The 19,051-nt window shown below is 57.2% G+C and overlaps 1 protein-coding gene across 1 annotated transcript in view; it reads right to left on the bottom strand.

Annotated features, from left to right (window-relative positions):
- The window catches only part of KLHL29 (kelch like family member 29), a gene marked incomplete at both ends in the record, with an annotated part of 137,798 nt that overhangs the window by 6,681 nt on the left and 112,066 nt on the right, over positions 1–19,051 (bottom strand). The window contains 6 exons of the mRNA XM_080711918.1: positions 2,465–2,645; positions 2,828–3,010; positions 3,130–3,328; positions 4,977–5,236; positions 6,809–7,011; positions 15,136–15,274. Of these exons, the coding sequence (XP_080568044.1) occupies positions 2,465–2,645; positions 2,828–3,010; positions 3,130–3,328; positions 4,977–5,236; positions 6,809–7,011; positions 15,136–15,274 (1,165 nt within the window). The remainder of the gene's footprint in view (positions 1–2,464; positions 2,646–2,827; positions 3,011–3,129; positions 3,329–4,976; positions 5,237–6,808; positions 7,012–15,135; positions 15,275–19,051) is intronic.

Genomic DNA, 19,051 nt, shown 5'->3' with positions numbered 1-19,051 from the left:
TGGATTGCTCCCCCTTCCACTGGGGTTCCTGAGGTGTGTTTCCCTGGTGCCTGAGCTGAGCCCCCCACTCTCCAGGGCCGGCCCAGGCAAGCCCACGGCCTTGGAGAACCGCTCCAGGCCAAAAGTGGCGCTTGTCTCTACCTCTTACTTAGTACATTTGATGCTTTAACAAATCCCTGTATTTTATCAACAAGTAGAAGTTTGTGAAATGAGTAATCGGCATCTTAGGAGATTAAATAAGCAAGACAGGATGACAGATCCAGCGCAGTTTACTCGGACGTAGAAAATGCCTCCTTTCTCATGCGTTTGTTACTGGGTGACAAATGATGGTGAGCTGGTGCCTCCGGAAGGCGTGGGGCCTGCAGGGCCCCGCAGCGGGTCACAGGGAGGGCCCCCAGCGCCAGGGCTGGTCCGGGGCCAGCAGCAGTATTAATGTCCTCGTGATCATACACGGATTCCCCATTATCTTCAAATCGATATGACAATTAAGTGTTGTTCCCGAGCCATCTCTGGGCCCCACTTGGGGGAGTTAAAAGCCCATAGTGAACATTCAGGGCCTGTCTCACTCTGAAACCAACATTTGTCAAGTGTCCAATTAGCCACCGAAGTGGGGGAAAATACAAATTGAGGTCTTCACAGGCAAGAGGGTGCCACATGGGAAGGCGTGCTTGCTGGTGGTAGCAGCTGGCGTGGGCCAGGGTGGTGGGCCAGGGTGCAGGAAGGTTGTGGGGAAGGGGCCTGGGGATTGAACCCAGGGGCATTCTATCTCTCTACACCTCTACAGTTTTTAAAAATTTTTATTTTTAAATAGGGTCTTGTTGAGTTGCTGAGGCTGGTCTCAAACTCGTGATCTTCTTGTCTCAGCCTCCCACGTACAGGGATTACAGACCTGCATTACCATGCCTGGCTTCCCTTTGTGATTTTTTTTTTTTTTTTTTTTTTTTTGGCAGTACTGGGGATGGAACTCAGGGGCATTCTACCTCTGAGCTACACTCCATGCCCTATTTTTTATTCTTTATTGCAAAGGGGCCTCACTAAGTAGCTGAGGCTGTCCTCGAACTGTGATCCTCCTGTCTCAGCCTCCCGAATACTGGCATTACAGGGTATGCCACCATGCCTGGCTCTCCTTGTGATATTATTATTATTATTATTATTATTATTATTATTATTATTATTTTTGCGGGTTTGGGGATGGAACCCAGAGGCATTCAACCTCTGAGATACAACCCCTGCCCTGTTTTTTATTCTTTATTTTGAAACCAGGTCTCACTGAGTTGCAGAGGGCCTCACTAAGTAGCTGAGGCTGTCCGTGAACTGCAATCCTCCAGTCTCAGCCTCCCGAATGCTGGGATTACAAGCGTGTGCCACCACGCCCAGCTCCTCGTGATCTTATTTTTTTATTTTATTTTTTTGTGGATCTGGGGATGGAACCCAGAGGCATACCTCCGAGCTACACCCCCAGCCCTATTTTTTATTCTTTATTTTGAAACAGGGTCTCACTGAGTTGCGGAGGGCCTCACTAAGTAGCTGAGGCTGTCCGTGAACCGCGATCCTCTGGTCTCAGCCTCCCAAATGCTCGTGGTGATCTTAATTTTGACCTCCTAGGTTGAAATTTGGGGCCAGGAGGGCCCACCTTGTCACTCTCCGGGGCACTAAGTTTCTCCACAGTCTGGGCTGAGCCTTCCTCCAATTCCCCTCGTCCCCTGGTGGTCGCTATCTGCATGAACAGGCTCCCAGCTCAGAGGGAAGGATCTTAATGTTTGCTTCCACAGAAGCATGCACCTTCAGTTCCGGCCCTGGCTTTTGTACCTGACCTTACACAATGGCCTCGGGGACTTCCAGCAGAGGGCAGGCTAACACGTGAGAGTCCAGGTCTCATTGGCATATATTTTCTTCTGGAGAATTCTAGAAGGTTGGCTAGACTGTTCCCCCAGATGGGTTAGCTTGTGTGCAGTGACCCTTGCCTGCATTGCCGTAGATTTCCTGGGATGTGTGGGATGGAGGGAGCTCCCGGTATGTAACCCCCTCCTGGCAGGGACAGGATGCAGGGCCAGCAGCATGGCCCACGTTTGGCCATTGGTTCTAGCAAGTCGTTGAGTTCAGTCATGTGTCACTAGGTCACTGGTTCATTTGAAGTCACTGAGTCCCTCCCAACAAGTCTCTGGGCTGGTGCTTGCGGCCTAGCTGTTCCCTGACTGCCCAGCCAGGCCACTGGAGCTTGTCCTGGACCTTTCTGACTCATCTGACGCCTACGTGGGATGCTGACAAGAGTGTCCCACCTGGTGCCATGCTGCCTGCTTCTAGCTCACGGTCCTCCCCCACTGTCGTGCTTGCAGGGCCTGGGATTGGGACCTTGGAACGGTCCAGTCTGCAGAGCCCTGGGCAGGGCCGCGGACGAGCAGCGATGCGATCATAACGTGCGGTTAGTGTGAGAAGCGCCCTCCTGGGATGACGGCTGCCTTACCTCTCCACGTGGTCCACGTTGCCTCCCACACCAAGCCCCCCAAGGGTGTAAATCTTCCCGTCGTAGACCAGGCTGTTGTGCCGACAGCGTGGGACCGTCATCCTGGAGACCAGGTTCCAGTTATCGAGCAGGGACATGTAGCACCAGACATCGGCCAGCGTCACCCCTGATTCCATGCCACCTGTGAACAGAGGGGGCCCAGAGAGTGGGCAGGGGCTGCGCGTGGGCCCCAGGGACAGGAGGAGGCTTCCCCTGCAAAGCCGATGCTGCTGAGCCTCGGCCTTCCTCAGCGCTACCCTGTGGGCAGAGGTCACTGTGGGAGGCCCATCCCCAGTCCCCACCCCAGCCCCGAGGGGGCCTCACCTGAGAGGTAGATGTTGTCTCCGGCGCTCACTACACTGAAGAACTCGCGGTCATAGAAAGGCAGCGAGGCCAAGGGGTACCACTTGTTGTTCTGTGGGTTCCAGCAGGTGACGGCCACCAGGGAGCGCTGGGTCATCCCCACCATCTGACGGCCCCCAACCAGAACGATGACCTCGGCCACACCTGCGGGGACATGGATGGGCACCCTTGGGACACACCCAGTGCTGTCTGCGCCTGGCTTCTCTCTGGGGGGCCGCCCAGAGCGCCTGCAGGTGTGTGCGTGTGGGGATGTCCCTGGATACCTGCTGAGAGGCGAGGCCGGGTTCGGGGCGTCTGCATCTCCTGGCGCGCGTGGGGCAACATATGGTAGCGTTTGGCCTCGTTGACCAGGTCCCGACAGGCCTCCGAAGACTTGATGAGCTCCTCATTGTCCACCACGTTGAGCAGGTAGCTGGGGTGGATGAAGGGGAGGCGGACAACCGCCAGGAGCTCGGCTGCGTACTGCGAGATGAAGGGGACACGGACTCAGACTCTGCGGAGGGAGCCACCTCCTGCGAGGTGTGGAGAGGGAGAGAAGAGGGGGGCTGCCCCAAAGCCGGTAATTCTAATCTGTGTGTGTGTGGCTCGGAAGGGTAGACACTGCCTTGCCTGGCGAGGCCGGGCTGCTGCGGCCGGCCGGGGTAGACCATCCGCTTTGGTGTCCAGGATTTGGGAACAGCTGGGAGCCCCTGGAATTGCTTAAATGGTGATGGAATGGGCTGGCATCTCCCCAGCGCCACAACTCTTTTCATACCTCACATGGACTCCTCACGGTGTGCTGTACATGAGGCTTGCTCCGGCAGGAGCCAATGAAGGCCCATCCCTGACTTCAGAGTGTCTAAGGTTTAAGGGAGGAAGTTGCATAAAAGGCACGGGGAGGGGGGAGTCTGGGTATGGCTGTGGCAGGCGCAGGATTAAGAGGCGTCACGGAGCAGATGGCGTCTAAGCTGCGTGTGCAAGGATTGGAGCCTGCGTGTGCCAGGCGCCAGGTGGAGGGAGGCCGACCTCCAGAGCCCATGCCGAGGCTGAGGAGAGGGCGAGGGAGTGTCGTGCGTGGGGAATCACATGGGGGTGTTCCGGGTGGATGGAACAGGTTTTTATGGAGGGGGCAGGTGGGAGCAGTGGCAGCCGAGAAGCTGGAGAGGCAGGACTGGCTGACCTTGTCCCAGGCTGGCCAAGGACTGTGCCGCTTCTGCTGCCAGTCGATGTGGGAACTAACGAAGGGTTTAAACAGAGCGAGGACGTGATCCAATTTGCTCTTCAGGAAGAGCACTCAGGCTGCGGGGTGGGAAATGGATTTGAGCGGTCCTGGTGAGATGGCTCGCGACCGGGGAGAGGGAAGTCAAGTCACAGAAAAGGGAGGGAGGAGGCAGAAAGGAGCGGCCTGGCCTCCACCTCTGTCCTTGTCCAGGCCAGGCGGGGCAGTGTCTACACATCCAGGCCAGGCGGGGCAGTGTCTACACATCCAGGCCAAAGGGTAGGTGATGTGGGCAAAACTAGAAAACCCTTGGGCAGTGGGCGGAGTGAAATCAGGAAGGCAGGAAGCGGTGTGGGCTTCGGGCCCCCGATGGCTCCCTGCGGCTTGGGAGGACACTGCCATCCTCTCCCTCCTCCCCTAAACTCTGATTCCTCCATCTGGTCCCTCCTAGGACCTGTGATCCTTAACACACATCTCTGGTGTGGTTTCCACTGGGCCACTCAAGTGCTTCCCACCCTCTCTGTAACCAGAGCGTGGCTGGGGGCTCTTCCTGTTGGGCGTGGTCCTCTGGGAGCCCCAAACACCCTGATCAGACATCCACTTTTCCCTGGTTGGCCTGGACCTCTTTCGAGGTGTTGTGGCAGTCCTCTGGTGACTAATGTACACCTCTAAACCTACTCTTCCCTCCTGCTGCTGCTGGTGTGTGTGTGTGTGTGTGTGTGTGTGTGTGTGTGTGTGTGTGTATTGCGGGAGGAGGGGGCAGCAGGACCAGCTTCTCTCTCCCTGCCTCCCATATAAGTCCTGCTGGTCAGACAGGTGGCCCTGCCTCCTTGGCGTCCTCCATCCTCGCTGCAAACCGCATCATTGCAGGGTCCCCGCTCCCCGCCCCCGAGAGGCCGGGGCAGGCCCTACCTGAGCGCGCGAGGCCGGGTCCTTCTTGATCCACTTGATGACCGTCTCGTACACCAGCTCCTCGGCCTTGGTGTTGAGGCTGTCATTGGAGACGTAGGCGATGAAGTCGTCCTTGGAAATGCCCAGGATCTCCTCCTGGGCCGCCACCTCGGGGAAGATCTGCAGCGCGAAGGCCTTGGCCATGTGGTAGAGCTCGCTGCACTGCATGGCCTCGGCCATGGCCAGCACGCCCAGGCAGTTGCTGGCGGTCAGCTGCTTCTCTGGGGAGGAGAGGACAGACAGTGACCCGAGGGCCCGGGCAAGGTCACCGCTCTATGATCCTTAACGCCATCCTTGGGTCCCCCTCTGAGCCATGGGCTGTGATCCTCTCTTCAGTATCCGGAGTCTCCACACCCACTTGCTGTGTTCATGAACTTTATTTATTTTTGGTGGTACTTGGGGTGGAACCCAGGGGCTTTCTACCTCCGGGCTATACTCCCAGACCTATTTTATATTTCATTTGGAAACTGGGTCTCACTAAGTTGCTGAGAGCCTCATTAAATAGCTGAGAATGGCTTCAAACCTGTGTGATCCTCCTGTCTCAGCTTTCCAAGCACGGGGATTACAAGCGTGTGCCACCACGCCCGGCTTGTTCATTAACTTTAGATTCACTCCCCAGGTTTTTCTCCGCCCGGGTTTGGCTGACTTTCCTAGTGTCTCCCCTTGTTTGTACAGGTCCCTGAACAAGGACCAAGATGGTTGGGGCACAGAGGGAGCTTCCTCGCTGCCTGCAGGGGCAGGGCCAGGGCTTCGGAGCCTGGTCCAGGCCCTGGAAGATGACTGTTCTTCCTTAAACCACATTGGCAGCAGCAGCCCCTCAGGTACCACCCACTGTCTTCCATGGGCCTCAGTCCCCCAGTCTGACTCTCTAGGCCGAGGTCAGTCTGGCTGGCTAATGGCTCTTCCAGCCTAGATGTGTCTGGATCCCAGGAGGTCCATCAGCCTGGGAATCTGTGCTGCTGGCCCCTGAGCCTTCTAGATTCCTCAGTCCCCAGGGGTGTTTTCACTTAACCCGTTCCCCTCTGGACACAGCCCCTAGCTTTCTCTCCGTCTGCCACCCTAGAGCATGGCATCTCTGTGACACTTGTCTTTGTACCTCCCTCTCATCAAGCTGTAAAGTGAGTATGCTCTGGGTTGGTCCTCCGGGGGAGCCCCTGACCCCTACCTAGATCTCCATCCTGTGAAGCAGCTTGGGAACCTAAGGACAGTTCAAATGTCTAAGCCCGCCCATGCATCTAGCATGGCCCGGGCATTACTGAGTTCAAGGGGACCAGGCATGGTGACCCATGCCTGGGATCCCAGTACTTGGGAGGCTGAGACAGGACGATCACAAGTTTGAGGCCAGCCTCAGCAACTTAGCAAGACCCTGTTTCAAAATAAAAAATAGAAACTGCTGGGGGTGTAGCTCTGAGGTAGAATGCTCCTAGCTAGGTTCAATCCGCAGTCTTCCCTCTCACTATAATCAATAAACAAGTAGGTTTGAGGGGGAACAAACATGTAGCTGTTTTGTCAGGGCTCAGAGGCCAGGACAGAGTGCCTAGGTTTCCCTTACCATCAGACTCCTGGCCCCCTGGCTCCCCCAAGGTCTGCAGGCCCCGGCGATCCTCTCTCACCCCCCTCAGTCTACAGCAGGCGATCCAAGTGCTTATCTGAACCAGTTTGGTGAACTCTGCTACACCCGAGAGTGGTCTGTGGCGCCCACAGCCCTCCCCTCTCAGTCCTGGCTGGATCCAAGTTCCCCACACATCTGTACTGTTCCCTTCCAGTGATGCATGTGCCCCTGGCAGGCTCACCGAGAAAGGACACACAGACTTTGCAGAAGGTGTGGAACTGGAACTTGCTGGCCGCCTCCAGCAGGGTCTTGGCGTTGGCGGAGTCAATGACCAGGGAACCCGTGTAGACGAACTCCAGCAGCAGCTCCAGCACGTCGGCCTGCAGGTTGGACAGCACCAGCTCCAGCTTCTCCCGGCCGCCCTGGCTGCTGTCCTGCACCGACCTAGGCACAGAGACCAAGGTGTCCTCACCTGCCACCCCCGCGGCCTCTGCGCCGCTTCCTGCCAGGGCCAGATCTCCCTGCACACCTCGGTCACGCCCTTCGTTTTAGGACTCAAAGGACACAGCAAAGACACATCTGAGCCTAATGACCTGACACAGGATCTGAAAGAGAAGAGTCTGACCAGAGGCGCCCAAAAGAACAGAAAGCCCTGCTTATCACTACTCAGCATGTCCATGCAAAAAAAAAAAAGATGCAAATCAAAAAGCATGAGCTGTGGATGGGGACGAGGACCAGGACTGGCCTCAAAGGGAAACAATACGGTTCAGCCCCCTGCCGCGCACGCGCACTAGACTGGACCGCTGGGCCAGCGGCAGGTGCTCAGGAGGCTCCTGATTGGCTGGCATTCTAGCCAATCCGGAGGCTTCCTCTGAGAGCCCGCGAGGAGGGCTCCAAGCTTTTCCTGAAGCCCCTGCAACCCCACTGCTTTTCGAAAACATATTGTTTCCTTTTAGGCATGGAAAGGAAGCCCTTCATGATATTGCTTTGAAACTGAAGACGAGACGAGATAGACGGACAGAATGGTTAGAGCTGGGAGGGGGAAAGGGGGAACAACCAAGGACTTCCGCCACAGACAGCCAGCAGCCATGACCTGGGGCCTGGCCCGGGGCGGGGCCCTCCTGCCACATGGAACACGGGGTCAGAGGTCAGAGTGGCCTGCGTGTAGAGTGTGCGTCGGGCTTGTGAACTGGGGGGAGCAGGGGAGGGACACAAATATATCAGTATGTTTATATCTGGTGTCTACAGAAATACAAAACCATTGCAAAGGCCCCTAAGGCCTGGCAGCCGCACCCTAAAGCTGGACCTGGAAGGAAACAGATAGGATGAGGCGAAACCAACACCAATCCGTGAGTGAGGACGGAGGAAGAACGCCCGAGCGTTAGGTAGGAGGCAGGTGTCTCCGGCCGGGCCGTGGCCACCCTCCTCGGCCACTCTCACCAGGCCAGGTCCTACTCGGGGTCACGGCTCTGTGACTGGTCCCTTGGGTGCACCCGGGGCTGGCAGTGGGCTGGGGCGGGCTGGCCGCAGAGGGAGCGGCTGTGTGGCGCGTGGGGGGCAGAGTGCTGCCAGGAGCCAGCGGGCCTGGCTGCCCTGCTTTGCGACTGACGGGCAGGCAGCCTGGGCCTCTCGGGCCCCCAGCTTCCTCTTCTGCAAAGCAAGAGGACTGATCTACATGAAGCCTAAACTTCCATGAAGATTTAATGTGACAGAAGCTGGAAGACACCTTCCCGTGAAACTCTCCTCTATGTGACAGTGCCTGCAATTTTATCATTAGAGCATCATTCTCTCTGGCTAGGGCTTTCAAAACCCAGACACAAGCCCGCAGAGAGTGGGTTACACTGCAGCCCTGCCTCCTGAGCCCTCCCCACCGGCCTGCTCACTGACCCCGGGCCCTATGGGGCCTTCTGCTTCTGAGCCCTGGGCAAGGCTGGGATGCTGGGAAGGTAAGATGCAGGCCGCTCAGGGGGTCTGGGCACAGACTCCTAAAGTGACTGGCACACCTACGATCCTGCTGTTTGGATGGATCCCCTGCTTAGGTGGCTCTGTTAGGTTTAAAAATAGTTCATGATGTGTTCACTTGCAATATCAGGTATTCCGACTGCCCCAGGCCTCCGAGCCCACCGGTCAAGCTCTTGCTCGGGTCTTTGCTGCCTCTGCCTTCATTCCTCGGGCACTGCCTGGCCTCCTCCTCCTCATGCCCTGTGTGCTCTGTAGAGGCCCCCAAGGCCGCGCACCTCCTAACGCCCAGCCACCGCTGCCTCCACCGCTGGCCGGCCCAGCTGTCTGCCCATGAGCCTGTCTGCAGGCAGAGGAGCTGACTCAGACGGAGCTTCAGGATGAAGGAGTGCGCGCGCACACACACACACACACACACACACACACACACACACACACACACCCTCTAAAATGCACATGATCCTGCCTGGGTAGCCCAGGGCCCTGAACAACAGCTGTGATAGGGTGGGGGTGGATGCTGTCCGGCTCACTGAGCCTGAGCCAGGGAAGGGTCATGGGGGCCGGGAGGTCCCTGCATGGCTGAGGAACCCCAGGACAGGGACAGAGACTGCAGCAGCCAAGAGCATCGCCCATGCTGTGAGGCACAGGAGAACGCGGCGCTGCTCGCCCAGCCCTGACTCTGCGCCCTTGGTGAAGAGGGCCTCAGGTGGCACACAGTCCGCAGGGAGTGGCGGGAGGTCCCTGGGGATGGAGGAGCTGACTGCCCTACTTGGTCTCAGGATCTCTTGGGAACAGAAGGGAGGCGGGTCGGCAGCTATTTTAAGGTCTGGCAGAGGCAAGGCCGGGACGGCGCGGCCTGTGTGTCCCAGTGGCCCGCAGTATGTCCACACAGGCATCTGTGTTTGGCCAAGGGAGCCCTGAGGGCTGAGGGAGGCCGGGAGGGACCCTGACCCCTCGGCTGTCTTGGGCTTCATACTCCTCGGGCCTCTGCCCTCTGAGCAAAGGTCCCCGAGGAGCCGCCTCTGCTGTGAGTGGCTCTTGTCACCGACGGGTGATTGTTCTGGCCCTGTCCCGGGCTGGCTCTCAGGGTCTGAGTGTCCTGTTTTGCTCAGCCCCACGGGGTAACCTGATGGATGTCAGGGCTGACAGCTATGGTGGGTTGCGCAGGAGGACAGAGAGCAGGAGACCTTGTCTGGGATCCTGACACTTGGGGCAGGATGGATGCATGGTGCCCAAGGGTGCTGTCCGAAGCCTAGACTTTTCTGGAATCTCCTATTCCAAGAGGAGGTGGCCTAGGAGAGCCCAGAGTCCTGGACATATTCCCTGCTCATCAGGGCTGGGTCTGTAGTTGGGCCAGAAACGTCTCATCCCAGCTAGCGGGGCATCAGAAACCCCACCATTAGCAGTGGGCTCCTATGGTTACGATTTCCAGAGTTGGGGGAGGAGACCCTCGCCCACCTCAGATGCTTGTGTTTGGCATACTGGGCCTGAGCACTGTCTGGAAAAAGGGAAGGGGACTTTGGGGTCGTGCTGAGGGAGGGACAGGCAGGTGACGAATATGGCTGGCACCCTGACCTGCCCACCCTGCTCCAGGTCCTCAGCTCTAGGGTGTGCACACAGGCATGCCCAAGTGCCCCTGGCTTCTGGAGACTTCAAGCAGGCCCTGGACCACAAGGTGGCTCCTGTCTGGGTCTGGCTCCCATCATTCTGCTAACATCAAAGGTGTGTGTCCCTCCAGTTATCTGGTTTTCAAGCCACCCCTGACTTCTACTGTACCAGAGAAGCGGCAGATGCTGCCACCCACGAAAGCCCAGCTTCTTGGGGAAGGGGGTACATCTTGGTCGGTGCATTAAAGTCCCTGCTTCGCTCGGTGAGGTGGTCCCTCAAGCCAGTTGTACTCTAACTCTCCCCATCATGGCTAGAAAGAGAACGAGACACCCTAGAGTCTAGATATGGGGCTGATAAAAATCAAAGCTGATAAAATCAGCTTAGAAAAATCAGGGAATTCGTCCATCTGTGTTTTGGTTTTGGGTTTTTTTTTTTTTTTTTTTTTTTTTTTTTTTTTTTTTGGTTGTACTGGGGATGGAACCCTTCTACCTCCGGGCTACACTCCCAGACCTATTTTATATCTTATTTGGAAACGGGGTCTCTTAAGCCAGCAAGGTTGGCTTCGAACCTGCACAATCCTCCTGTCTCCGCCTCCCAAGCATGTGCCACCATGCCCGGCAATCCATCTGTTTTTACTGGATATGGAAAGAGAAGGGAGGTCAAATGTCACATGTGCTCCAATAGGCTGGGTGAGGAGAGGGCTTCAGCTGGCGGGGCTGGGGGGCTCAGGCCTCTGTCCCCTCTGGTGTGGCTGGGCATTTCTCCCACACCTTTGCTTGGGGAGCGTGTTGGGAAGTGCTGGCAAGGGCGGGAGGAGGCACTTCTCTGGTGGGGCCTGCAGCACGCCCAGCCAGCCACTGAGCCTGAGCACCCAGCTTGGTAGCTGGGTGCCTTGTGGTCCCGAGCCAGCCCTGAGATTCCTGTCCACAGAGGATAAATGAAGGGACTTTTTCTTCATGGGTCAGAAAGGAAAGACAGGACAGAAATGTGTCCTGCTTGCTGGGGATGAGAAGCGACCCTGGACCCTGGAAACTGTGTCCGTCCTGCGGCTCACGGGAGGTGTCGTCCACACTAGGGATGCGGCTGGCAGATGCTGTCCTTGGGGGCCTGGGTGCTAGGTCAGTGTCCTGCTTAGTGCTGGAGTGGTGGACACATGGCTTACACCAGGCTGGAGGTGGGAAGGAGTCCACAGCCAGTCTCGGGTATAAGGGAGGGGGTTGGACGTGCCCCGTCCTCCTCATTGTCCAGAGACAAGCCACAGCTCCTTGTCCTGCAGGCTTGCTCCCCTGGTCAGCCCAGCTCAGCCCAGTCAACAAAGGAACAGGCATAGCAAGCCTCGGGCTCTCAGCTCTGTCCTGAGCTTGCTGATGGCTGCAGCCCTCCTCTCTGTGGCTGCTCTGCCCCAGACCTCACTAGAGGACCCTCGCAGGTAGATGCCTGTCTCGAGGGTGGGTTCCATCTTCCTTGGGCAGGAGATGGTGTGGCCAGTTTACAAGCGTTTCTACCACTCACATGCGCACACATACACACAGAGCCTGCATCCCCTTTTCCTGTACCCTAGCTACACGGTCAGCCCTGGGATTTCAGACTTTCTTCCTCGGAGACTTTGCACACTTATTTAAAAACTACATTTCTGTTCTCTGGGCAGCAATTGGATAGTAAGAGCATGAGCTTTGGAGTCAGACCTCAAAGTGAGGTCCAGATCCACTGGTAACACAGAAGCTCTTGGCCTTAATGTCCTTGTCTGGTAAATGGGGATACTAATAGTACTGGCTCCTTAGGGTGCTGCCTCTACAGCTCCTAGTAGACTTATCAGAGAGGAGCTGCTGTGGCCGGGCCAGCAGCAGAGACAAGGGAGGAGCTGGCTGGGAGGCAGTGCTGAGGCCCGGCTCTCCCGCTCAGTCTAACCATCTTTACCAAACACATATTTGAGCAGACACCCAGGCTTAGAGCAAAGCCCAGGACCCGGCTCCTGCCTCCCGCTGCAGCCTGGTCCCGCCCACCTTCCCCTTAGCCACTCAGCACGCTATTCCCTCTCTCTGGCCCTGACAACTCCTAGCCTCCCTTCAAGACCCACATCAGGTGCTCCTCGTGCACAGAGCTGGGCGCCTGGCCGGCCCATGAGCCACCAGGCCCTGCTTGGCCTCCGGGCTTGTCATGAGTGAGCTGCAGCCTCAAGAGTTAGGAGGAAGCTCTGGCCCCAGGAGCGGCCCCTGGGTGTTTACTGAGTGAGGAATGCTTGAGGAACTTGGCTTCCCTGCGTCTGCCCTGTGGCTCCGGGCAGCTGGCTACACTAGGGATGGGGCTGGCAGAAACTGTCCCTGGGGGTCTGGGTGCTAGGTCAGCATCCCCCTTAGGGCTGGAGGTGGGAAGGAGTCCAGCCCAACTCCAGACCTGGGGGTCCTGAGACAGCAGAGGGGGTCACCTCTCCCATTAGTGCTCACCCAGGACAGGGCATGGCAGATCCCTAAAGCTAAGCCCTGGACACCTTGTCCCCCAGATTATTATTCCTACCCCTTCTCCTCATAAGAGCACGGCCCCCTGGTCCCCTTGCAAGGCTGTTCCAGCAACTGCACATTAAAACTTCAGAGACACAAGGGGACAGAAAGAACATGGTGATATCGGCTGTTCTCTGGCCACAGAGAATGTGAAATTCCCCCCGTGTTTCAGTGGCTGGGAAGGAAATCGTCTTCCTGTAAGGCTCCGCTTCCCTCCCTTCTGAAGCAGCTGTGCGCGTCTCCTGGCATTAATGGCCATGCGTGCTGGTGGCGAGGGCCAGGGAAGGAAATCTTAAACTGGCTACAAGCTAACACTGTGAGCGCCAGCCTGGGGCTCAGCCTTGACTCCCCGGAGTGAGCCTGCTGTGCGTGCCGAGCCCGACTCCCTGGCCCTCAGCCCTGTCCAGGTTCATTTCCATCTACCTGGATGTTCACCAGGCGCCTGGACTGGGTGACCAGGTGACCTTCTGGCTGCTCGAGCTCGTCCTGCCAGATGCCCAGCCATCTTCCTTCCTGGCCCCCAGCTTTGGCCCGTGGACCTGCCTCCTCTCCCTGGCGCCCCTGACACTTTGTCTTCTCATGTCCTGGCACCTGCCCTTAGTAAGCGTCTCCAGGCTGGTCCTGCCTACCCGCTGACCATCACCCTAGGGTGTCAGACCTGGCCACCTTCCGACCAACCTCCTGCCTTCCAGATGAGGAAACCCGAGGCTTATGATCAAGGACTAGCCTGAGGCCCGGGGACGAGTGGCAGTGTCAGGTGTAGGACCCAGGTCCCTCCTCCAGCGTCCGCCTAGAGCACCCTTCCTTTCCTACTAGTGTCCCTGGGGTGGGTCCTACTCTACTCCCACTGTCAGGTGGACGCCCTCTTCTTGCTGTTCCTGAAAGCCCCCACCTTGGGTCCATGGCCAGGGCCAGTGCAGGCTCTGGGGCCGCCTGCTCCAGCTCCTGCCCACTTCTGGGAGGCCATCTGCCCTGCTGCTGGCTCCTGTCCATCTCTGTCCCCACCCTCCTTGTCTGGAAGGCTCTTCCTTCCTCTTCTAGGTCTAAGAAGGTTCCTACCTACCAAGGTCCTGTTCTCTGCCACGTGGCAGTTTGGGTTTAATGTGAGGTCTTAGAGGAAGCTCGGGATCTCCTTGCCTACCAGTTAGGGATCCCCTTGCCTACATGATTCTAGCCTGGGGCTGGACCATCGCTCGCCACTGACCTGCCCCTCTGCTCTCTCCAGCCCACGGGAGCGAGGCCCGAGGCCCCGGGACGCTCGTCCACGACCCAGCAGCCAGAGAGTCAACAGTGGCAGCTCAAAGATTTCCCTGGCCTGAGGGAGCCGCTGGATGTGCCCCTTCACCCCGGACTCGCGCCCGCCGCTAACCCTTGTGCTTGGACAGAGAGGACCCAAGAACCGAGGGCGAGAGACCCGAGTTGTCCATGAGACAGGACGTCACAGAGAGCCCGCCCCTCCTGTGTGGCCGAGGGCCAGAGTGGCTGGGCAGGCCTCGCAAGCCGGCGGCCCGGCTCTATGCCAAAGGACACAGTGAATTGGAAAAGAGATGCCAGCCGGTGTGCCATCCTGAAACAAAACACAGTCGCTCTGGGGTTAGTTGGCAAGTCCAAACACAGCATAGGGCAGCAAGCAGAGGTCCTGTCCTCCCTCTCTGAGCACTGTCCCGGCTCAGCGTCCGCCCCGGAGAGGCTGCAAGGCAAAATGAGCAGCGGCATTAATCTGCTGATGGGTGAGAGAAACGTGAGCGTTACCCCGGGCTGGCCCCTGGCTGCTTTCCCTCGCTAAGGAGCTAGGAGGTGGCCCTGACTTCTTTGCAAGGGTATGAAGCAGACAAATTAAAAAAAAAAAAATCAACATAATGGAAAAAAAAAAAAAAAAGATGCTCACGCACCATTAAGACTCATCCAGGTAGAAATAGCTGGGGCTGGGCCAGGGGAGGGCAGAGGCTGAGAGACCGTGTTTAGGACACTCCTGGTCTGCGCTCAGACAGCGCCGGCTGAGGCTCCGTGGGCAAGCAGCAAGACATGCAGCGTGGAGAAGGCCCTGGCTATACATCTCTTTCCCCGGATGTGGGTTGGGGAGAAGCGGCCCCGTGGGTGCCTCGTGCTCCCCGGGGGGAGGGGGATGGTCTGGTCGATGCTCTTTCCTGGCATTAAGTTTACCATCGACAGCTCTGGGGACCCTGCCTGGCCCAGCGGGCGCGGTGTGTGATGGTCCCTCAACATGGAGTCTAAAGTCCTCCTAATCTCAGGGAGGGCTTGTGAGCCACTGAGAGCGCGGGGCCCTGGGTGGCGCGGGGTGCTGTCTGCGGCTGGCGTGTGGGCTGGGGCAGTGGCTGCTCTGCGGCTGTGTGTGAGAGGGCACTGAGGGAGAGGAGAGATGGCTACTGGCTCTGTGACAGGGAGTCACGCTTCAGGAACCTGCAAGAGAGGGGGGGAGAAAAGCGACACAAAAGCGTCCTACAAAGGAACAGACCCGACCACAGCTGGAAGGAAGGCAAACCTTTGAATCAGGTCCTTGAAATACAAGCTGCAGGAAGCTAGAACATTTTGGTGGACTTCAAACTCTCTGCCTTCAACAACAATTTTCAGGTCTGTAAACGCTTTCGCTCTGCGTTGCTGGTTCAATTCCTTCAACATTTCTGCAGAACAGAGAAGACAGACAGGGCCACGTTCCCATTAAGAGTTTTCATTATTATGATTATTATTATTATTATTGTTAAAAAATTTTTTTCTTTTCAAGAAGTAGAGAAATAGAAAATACTTGATATTGTTTCTTGGCAAGACTGGCTCAACACTGACAGTCAAAAGAAGTCACGAACATAATGCGTAAACACGCAGCCACTGGGAGGGGCTACATAACCAAAAGGGAAAACAAATTTAAAAAGCAAAAAAAAAAAAAAAAAACCCAAACAAAAAACCGAATATGATTAAAAAAAAATCAAACCCAGAAACTGAAAGGTTGCGGGGGGAGGGAGAGAGGAGAGATTCCCATACTGACAATTAGAAACATAGAGAATAGACATTATCGCAGGCAACTAAAAGCTACTGTATAGCTACAGAACAGGCTCTCCCAACCCAGCCAGTGGGTGCTGATGTATTGGGCATCGCGTTAAGCAGGGCGCTATGATATAGGATGGGCTGGACATGGGCCAAAGGAACCAATACCACGGAACCTGCAAAAACAGTGTCCCTTCTGTTAGAAACAGCCGCGGTGTGGGCTGAGCTCCGTGGGGAGGGAACCCCCAGAGAGAAGGTGCCAAGCGAGGGCCTGGCTCATGCCTCCGTCCATTTCACGTGTACAGGGACTCGTGGGGAAGCATGCAAGCCAGGGACGGGGCTCTCTGCACCTCCCCCAGGTCCTGGGCTGGCTCCTTTGGACCCCACCCTTCCAGTTTGCAGCCCCTGCAGGTCCCAGGAAGTGGTCCCTGGGGCCTTCCTACCGCGGTGTGCACCTACCTTTGCTTGGAGTCTTGGCCACCTGGGGCCGGCACAGACAGAGCCCAGGCAGGTGGGCTCCTGGCCTGGGGGCACCAGAAGCTTCTCCCAGACCCACCCCAGGGATTAGGAGGGAGAAGGAGGGAAGAGCCTGCCAGTAACCATCTTTATTGACACTACTTTTCCCTTGGAAAAAAGTGAGGGCCTTCCGTTGACCACTGCTCCCCCAGCCTCGCCTGCCTGCCTAGACCCCCAAAGCCTGCCCTCGGTGTTGCTGGTAACTGGACGTCCTTGGTATTAGAGGACAAGGTCAGAATGACCTTGACTGTCATGGGACAAGTGGCCCGCATCCTGAGCTCCACTCTCCGGGTCCTCCGAGCCTCCAGGTGTGTGCTGAACCCCAGCCGCTGTGGTGAATTGCGCTCTGCTGTGCCTGCTGCAGTGGGGCCAGCCCTCGCTGTCCGTGGGCCAGCACTGGCCGCCTGCTGAGACTCGCTCCCGGGTCCCGCCTGCCTCTGACACTTGCAGGTGCTTGGAGGAGCCCCTGAGCCTCTCCGCGCCTCTGCTGCTACATCCATAAAATGGAGCTGAAGCTCTTGCTTCTCCCCACAGGGAGCGGTGAAGGGCAGGTCGTGCTTGGACCTGGGGCAGCAGGCAAGTGCCGCAGACAGAGGCCAGCGGGGAGCGGAGACCAAGGTGGAGGGCGTGGGGCGGATGCAGAGGAGCGAGCAAGCGTGGGAGCAACGGGGAGGCCAGCGGGGTGGTGGGCGAGGCCAGCCCCCAAGAGCCTTGTTGAGGGAGCTCCGGCTGAATCCCGGGACCAGAGTGGTTCTGTGCAGGGGAGCGGCGAGGTTAGATTTGGGCTTCTAATGGTCCTATACAGATGCAGGATGGGGAGTGACCAGGAGGCCAGAAGGCACTGTGGGGAGATGTTGGCTGCAGATCCAGACCTGAGGGTGACCCTGCACTCTGTGTGACCTTGGGAGAGTGAATCGACACCCCAGAGTCTCAGCTCCTTACTTGGCCGAGGTTAACAAGCTGGCACGTGCTGGGCAGTTGTCAGCGCGCCAGCTCTGGATGGGGATGACCTTGTCCCGGTCCGAGCGAGAGGTGACAAGGCCCAACTGCTACAGTAACTGGAAGACAAAAAAGTATTGGGGCTACAGGCACTGCGAGAGGTGACTCGGGGTGCAGGGAGGCACGGGACGCCCGGAAGAGAGGGAAGGCTGGGTTTCGCCTGGGGTGGGCCTGTGGGACCAGCTGGAGGGGAGGCTGTGGCTAGAAGCTGGGCTTAAGATGACCCTGGGATATCAGCAGAGGCTGGGCAGTAAGGCTTACGCCAGGCAGGTTTGGCTACACTGCTGGGCTCCACACACTGGCTCCATGGAGAGCCTCCAACTGAATTAAATCCCAGCCCAGTTCTGGGTAGACGACGGCGTTGTTACAAGGGAAGCAGGATAATGGTGTGTGTGTGTGTGTGTGTGTGTGTGTGTGTGTGTGTGTGTGTGTGTGTGTTGGGGGGATCCCAGGCCAGGATTCCAAAGACCTGGATCCTGGTTCTTATTCCGGTTTTGCCACTAAGTGGTTCTGCCACCCTGAGCAGTTCCCTGAAGCCCAAAGCAGCAGGGGCTCCTGCTCGGTGGTCCCTGGCCACATGCTGCCTTGAGGGATGGGCACAGCCTCACGTGCCGTGGAGTCAGCCGGGCTTAGGGGCCAGGCAGAACGGCAGTGCACACTGTCCTAGTCCTCCAGACCCACTGTTAGGATAGTCTTAAGATTTTTCCCTTCAGGCCATGGTCCCAGCAATGCCTGTCTGCAGCCCCAGATCTAGCAGCAATACCTGCAGCTCTGGGGACCCCCGGGCTGGGGCTAGACCTGGTAGGTGCCTGGAGCTGCAGGTGCTGTTGTCCTGTGCATGGGTGCTTTCTGTCTCTCTGACTCTCCCTTCTCAGAAATTTGGACTTAATAGCTGGGGAGGATTATTCACTTCCAAAAGAATTTTCCAATTTATGAAAGCGCTCACCAGGGGATTCCTTTGCACAGCAGGCCCCAGTGCAGTCAAAGTATTGATCAGTCGGGGTGTGATCGCTGCTGCTCACGGTGCTGCTGGAGGCCGGATGCCTCTGGCTGTGCTTGTCAGAATGGAGCAGGCCCCAAGTCCACAGGAGGAGGCCAGGACCTCGTAGCCTTGGGCACAGGACACCCTCTTCCCTGACCCCTGTCTTGGCTAAGGGCCACTGATGTGTGTGTGAGTGGGAGGAACTGGAGATTGAACCCAGGGGTGCTCTACCACTGAATTACCTCCCTAACCCTTTAAAAAATACTATCTAAGCTGGGCGTGGTGGCGCACGCTTGTAATCCCCGCGCTTGGGAGGGGGAGACAGGAGGATCGAGCAGGTTCGAAGCCAGCCACTCTGGCTTAAGAGACCCTGTTTCCAAATAAAAAATAATATAAAAATAGGTCTGGGAGTGTAGCCCTAAGTGAGAAGGGCTTCCAGGAACCCCAGAACCACACACACAAAAAATACTATCTATCATTTGTTTGTTAATTTGGCTACTGGAGATTGAACTAAGAGGTGTTCTACTTCTAATTACACCCCCAACACTTTCTATTTTTTTTTTCTTTTTTTCCACTTTGTGGCAGGGTCTTACTATGTTACCCAGGCTGGCCCTGAACTTGTAATCCTCCATGGTTGGTCTTCAGGGTGGGCTCCCTGCTGCACCCCTGCACTCCTCAGCTGCTCCAGGTCTCAGGAGAAGAGACAGCCCAGAGGTACTTTGGACAAAGGCTTAGCTGTGCGCAGTGAGTGCATGTCCCCCCTCCAAGCTTCTCCTCTCTACTCAGATCTTTCTCCTCTTCTTCATCTGGCTAATCACCAGGTGCCCTTCAACGCCACTGCAGGTGGTACTTCCTTCCAGCCCTCTTTGCATGTTTCCTCTCAACACCTCTCTTCCTCCTGTGCGCTGTCTACTTGCACACT

The sequence above is a fragment of the Muscardinus avellanarius genome, assembly GCF_963383645.1.
Source record: "Muscardinus avellanarius genome assembly, chromosome: 15".
NCBI classification, from domain to species: domain Eukaryota; kingdom Metazoa; phylum Chordata; class Mammalia; order Rodentia; family Gliridae; genus Muscardinus; species Muscardinus avellanarius.
This window is presented reverse-complemented; position numbering and strand designations above follow the sequence as displayed.